At 36.2% G+C, this 5,426-nt stretch overlaps 1 protein-coding gene across 1 annotated transcript in view; it reads left to right on the top strand.

Annotated features, from left to right (window-relative positions):
• Positions 1 to 5,426, top strand: part of specc1lb (sperm antigen with calponin homology and coiled-coil domains 1-like b) — a 38,807-nt gene extending 33,381 nt beyond the window's left edge. The window contains exons 16-18 of the mRNA XM_016548292.1: positions 1,297 to 1,413; positions 2,697 to 2,756; positions 4,827 to 5,426. Coding sequence (XP_016403778.1) covers positions 1,297 to 1,413; positions 2,697 to 2,756; positions 4,827 to 4,916 — 267 coding nt within the window. The 3' untranslated portion in view covers positions 4,917 to 5,426. The remainder of the gene's footprint in view (positions 1 to 1,296; positions 1,414 to 2,696; positions 2,757 to 4,826) is intronic.

Here is a 5,426-nt window from a genome sequence, read left to right on the forward strand (position 1 = left end):
CCCCTTAGCTGTTATAAATTCACTGTAAACCACGGCTTCTTGGGGCTTATTGCTTTATATCAGTGTTTCCCAACCGGGGTGCCGTCTGTCAAGAGCAGGGGTGGTGTGTAAAAAATGATTTTTTTAAAAATATTTTTCAATTGCTAAAATGTTAATAAAAGCAGCTATTATATAATATCCATTTCTTATATGATACTTTTTTCCAGGATTCTTTAGCAGAAAGTTCAAAAGAACAGCATTTATTTGAAATATATTTTTTTGTAACAATGTAAAGTCTTTACTGTCACTTATAATGCCTCCTTGCTGAATAAACATTAATTTCTTTAAAAAAAGTCTTACCAACCACAAACTTTTGAATAGTAGTCTATATGTGCAAATGCAACACGTGAGAGCTGTAGATCTGAGGAGGGCATTAGTTGAGCAAACGCTGATGGCATTAATGAACGCAGAGCCTCTTTCCTGGTCACAACAACACCATAAATGGCCCCCAGTGAGTCAGATGACTACTTCCGTGTATGGATTGAAGCATGTGTGAAGTATGTTGATACAGATAAGCAAGACTGTTGAACAAACACTTCAGCACAAGGCGAGACTGTCAGTAAGCGAATATGAATAAGTAGGTGAACACTGCTCTCAGAACAGCATTAAAGTTCAATTTGGTTCCATTTTGTGACAATGCGTGAGAAAATAGTTGGTGTGCAACATTGTACCTAGAATACATCTCATCCATCAAGGTCTAGGTATTGTAAACATATGTTATTTTTGAAACGATTGTTACTTACAAACCGTTTCTGACCCAGAAATAGTGCATTTTATGTATGCATGTCTACACAGAATTGACATTTATTTTCATGTATTCAGTGCTGATTATGAGCAGAATTTAGCTAAATATTGTATCACGTGTTCATGCTCAGTAAAATGACCTTATCTTTGGCTGAAAGCACTAAATAGGCAAAATATTTACTAAACAAACAATGTAATGCTTGCGTGTAATGTAACGTATGTAGCAAGATAAGGTTTTTTTGTCAACATACGCTTTAAGTGTCTCTAAATAAGATAGCATGCTTAATTGTATGAAAAGCAATGTTTCCAACGTTTGTGTAAACATTGAAAAAAGACATTATTTCTGTCAAGATTTACAGCTGTGGCTCTTAACTACACCCATAATGTCACAGGGACACCGAAAGATTCACTGCTTCATCAGTCCCCTGAATCACCCACCCAATTCCCTCAGTTCATCTACTGAAATTGTAATTATTGATCTTTTTTTTTTCTCCCCCCTCCGCAAACACGCAGAACATTGACATCACCAACTTCAGCAGCAGCTGGAATGATGGGCTCGCTTTCTGTGCCATTCTTCACACCTATCTGCCGGCACATATCCCTTACCTCGAGCTCAACAGCCAGGACAAGGTCTGTACGCTCACACGCATAAGACACGAACGGGGTGAATTCAGGTCAATTGGACAGCTTTTGAATTTGACTGAACATTTGGTCCAGTTTACCTGAATTCACCCTATATGTGACCCTGGACCACAAAACCAGTCTATATTTGTAGCAATAGCCAAAAAAAAACATTGTATGGGTCAAAATGATCGATTTTTCTTTTATGCCAAAAATCATTAGGATATTAAGTAAAGATCATGTTCCATGAAGATATTTTGTAAATTTCCTACCGTAAATATATCCAAACGTCATTTTTGATTAGTAATCTGCATTGCTAAGAACTTCATTTGGACAACTTTAAAGGCAGTTTTCTCAATATTTTGATTTTTTTGCACCCTCAAATTCCAGATATTCAAATAGTTGTATCTCAGCCAAATATTCAAGGTTCAAATTTATTATAAGCCCAAAGGGCATCTGCCGGCGCATATCGCTTACCTCGAGCTCAACAGCCAGGACAAGGTCTGTACGCTCATACGCATAAGACACGAACAGGGTGAATTCAGGTCAATTGGACCGCTTTTGAATTTGACTGAACATTTGGTCCAGTTTACCTGAATTCACCCTATATGTGACCCTGGACCACAAAACCAGTCTATATTTGTAGCAATAGCCAAAAAAAAAACATTGTATGGGTCAAAATGATCGATTTTTCTTTTATGCCAAAAATCATTAGGATATTAAGTAAAGATCATGTTCCATGAAGATATTTTGTAAATTTCCTACCGTAAATATATCCAAACGTCATTTTTGATTAGTAATCTGCATTGCTAAGAACTTCATTTGGACAACTTTAAAGGCAATTTTCTCAGTATTTGGATTTGGTTGCACCCTCAAATTCCAGATATTCAAATAGTTGTATCTCAGCCAAATATTCAAGGTTCAAATTTATTATAAGCCCAAAGGGCGATTATTGGTGCAGCATAAAATTTGTAAACATCATACAAAACACATAAGCAATACAATATGATATCAATCATATTTGATGTCCAAGAGCAACATCGATTAATGCTATAGTTGTATCTCGGCCAAATATTGTCCTATCCTAACAAACCATACATCAATGGAAAGCTTATTTATTCATGTAAAAATCTCAATTTCAAAACTTTATGACTGGTTTCGTGGTCCAGGGTAACATATGTTCCCTTCTCGAATATCAATTAGCACAACAAAAAAAATATATATTTTGGAGAAGACTTGCATATAATTCAATTCATTTATTGACATCAGTTCTTCCTGCTTGTGTTTTGCAGAGGCGGAATTTCACTTTGGCTTTCCAGGCAGCACAAAGTGTGGGAATTAAATCGACACTGGTGAGTTTAATATAAACGTCACAGCTAATTAATATATACATCATATTACAGTGCCTCAGAACCTAATTAAAAAATAATACTTTCATTCAAGCAAGGATGCATTAAAATAATCAAAGGTGACAGTAAAGACATTTATAATGTTACAAAAGATTTCAAATAAATGCAGTTCGGTTGAGCTTTTTGTTCATCAAAGAATTCTGGAAGAAATGCATCACAGTTCCACAAAAATATGAAGCAACACAACTGTTTTCAACATTGATAATAATAAGAAATGTTTCCTTAGCAGTAAAACAGCATATTGGAATGATTTCTGAAGGATCCTGTGACACTAGCTATGTTTCCATCACCCTGTTTTAATGCGCATTTTGAAGTATCGCATGAGAAACGAGTGATGGAAACGGCAAATTTCGGAAAAAAACTTTTCGCAAAAGTTTTTACGCTCACTTGAGGTGGTTTTTGACTTGTGCGAAAAAGGTTAATGCAAATAATGGGAGATGGAAACGCATTTTTGCGAATAAATCCCGCATGAGTGTTCAAAAAAGTCATGTGACTTTGCGTTATGGGACAGCATAACCTGACTAACCAGCGGACCGATTTTGTTGCACAACATCTGAAATGTTGTCATGGTCATTCTGAAGTGCCCGAGCAAAGTCTGTCGTCAAAGTATTTCTGTATAACTGCCTCCCAGAACGGTCTACCACGACTGCGTTCCCAAACAGCTGACATTCACCTCCGAAAGCAAGACCGCATTTAATTTGTTTCGTCTGCTCACTCAAAGAGCAAGTAATTTATTATATTTGTGAATTATTATATTCAGTGACTTCTCTTACTTTTCTTAGTGATATTTAGTGGCAGTTTATCAGGAAGTGACTATTTTGTTCTCTCTGACTCGTTGGATGGAAACAGTGCTTGTTCGCAAATGTTTTATGCGATATTCCAATTTTGCGCATAAGTTAAATTCGCAACTTTGGATGGAAACCCGACTACTAAAGACTGGAGTAATGATGATGGAATACATTTATTTAAAATATATTCAAATAGAAAACGGATATTTTAAATTGTAATAATATTTACTGTTTTGAAAATATTACTTTTTTACGATGTTTTTAATCAAATAAATGCAGCTTTGCTGAGCATATATTTAAATGCATTTTAATAACTTTCCTGTCAGCGGAGGCGTGTTTTATCCATGCCTTTTTATCTTTCTTAATGAAATTCTGTTGAAAATATATGATCTCAGTATGATGTACAATCTCTTTGAGATCTGTTGAATAAATCTTGATTTGTTTTGGATTTCAGCATTAGTAGATGTTTTCCTAATTTTTCTCTCCACCCTGTAAGTAAATACTATCTGCAGCTGTAAAACATTAATGCAACCAACAATGACTTCACTTCCCTGACATAACATCTCATATTGAGCAAAATTCATATTCAGTATTCAACTGTGAAGACTTCATCAATGCTCCTCCAAATTTATGATTTTTCAAGTGTTTTCTTGTCATAGCCTGTTTGATTACAGCTAATTTAGCCTTTTAGGTGTGTTTTTAAAATGAATGCTTTTATTCTTGTGATTTTTTTTTTTTTTTTTCCACTTCCACTTTGTCATTTCATTACCATTCATTCTATATAAATATTATCTGATAAAATCATCTAAGATAAGCCTTTGTTGTTTTGTCTTTTTGGGGTTTCAACATGTCATGTGGTAAAAAGGGAAACGCATACAAAGTCTGAACCAATTAAGTTTGTATTACTTAAATAGACAGTGTAGTAGTAATATCACATTATTTAGCAGTTTCAGTGGAGAAAATATGTTCCCTGTCTTGAAAAGAAGCAGCAGTATTTAATTCAGCACCTGCTATTAATTTAATGCTTTCATAAAGCTGTTTTGCAGTAAAACCGTGACTGCTAGTCTTGCTATAACAGTTGTGTTGTTTGCTCTTTGCTTAACAAGCTGTGGCAAGATACTTGTGTAACATAGCACACAACGCCACATAGGTTGACACAAACATCATTGTTTCTGACCACTTCCTCTTGCCTTCCCCCATCTGACTCATTCTCTCTGTCTGACAGGACATTGGTGAAATGGTGCACACAGAAAGACCCGACTGGCAGAGTGTCATGACCTACGTGACGGCCATCTATAAGTATTTTGAGACCTGAGAATCTTCTTGAACGGCTGTATTGGCAGCTTCAGCCTTACCTCGGTTCGCCTTCCTTGCTGCGGAATGCTACTCCCAAGATGCTACAAATTTCCCAGAGGTCTTAGCTGCGAACGGGGGAAGCTTGATCGACTTCGTCCAGTGTTTTCCCAAAATCCTATATGGCTGCAGAAACAGGCCAGATCCTGCTAAGCTTCTCTGAACAGCAGTGCTTTTGAAGAGAAGTGGGAAGTCGGTGGGATCATGAGCCAGCAACTTCCTTTAAGAACACTGCAACACTATTTAAAGTGTATTGTGCCAACCGAGCAACGAAAATGTGTATCTCAGAATACGATTGCCTTTGAAAGATGCCTTGTTTTCTAGTTTTCTCATAAGGATGACCTCTCTATGCCAGTACTGGTCTTAGATTATCAGCATTTATTCCAAAGAGTGATACCACAACAGGCTTCGCCCACAAAAATGGTGTTTTCATTAGCCTGAATAAGCTCAAATCTGTCTCGTTTGATTTATT

Source organism: Sinocyclocheilus rhinocerous, unplaced genomic scaffold (assembly GCF_001515625.1).
Source record: "Sinocyclocheilus rhinocerous isolate Xijiao unplaced genomic scaffold, SAMN03320098_v1.1 scaffold192, whole genome shotgun sequence".
Classification (NCBI taxonomy): domain Eukaryota; kingdom Metazoa; phylum Chordata; class Actinopteri; order Cypriniformes; family Cyprinidae; genus Sinocyclocheilus; species Sinocyclocheilus rhinocerous.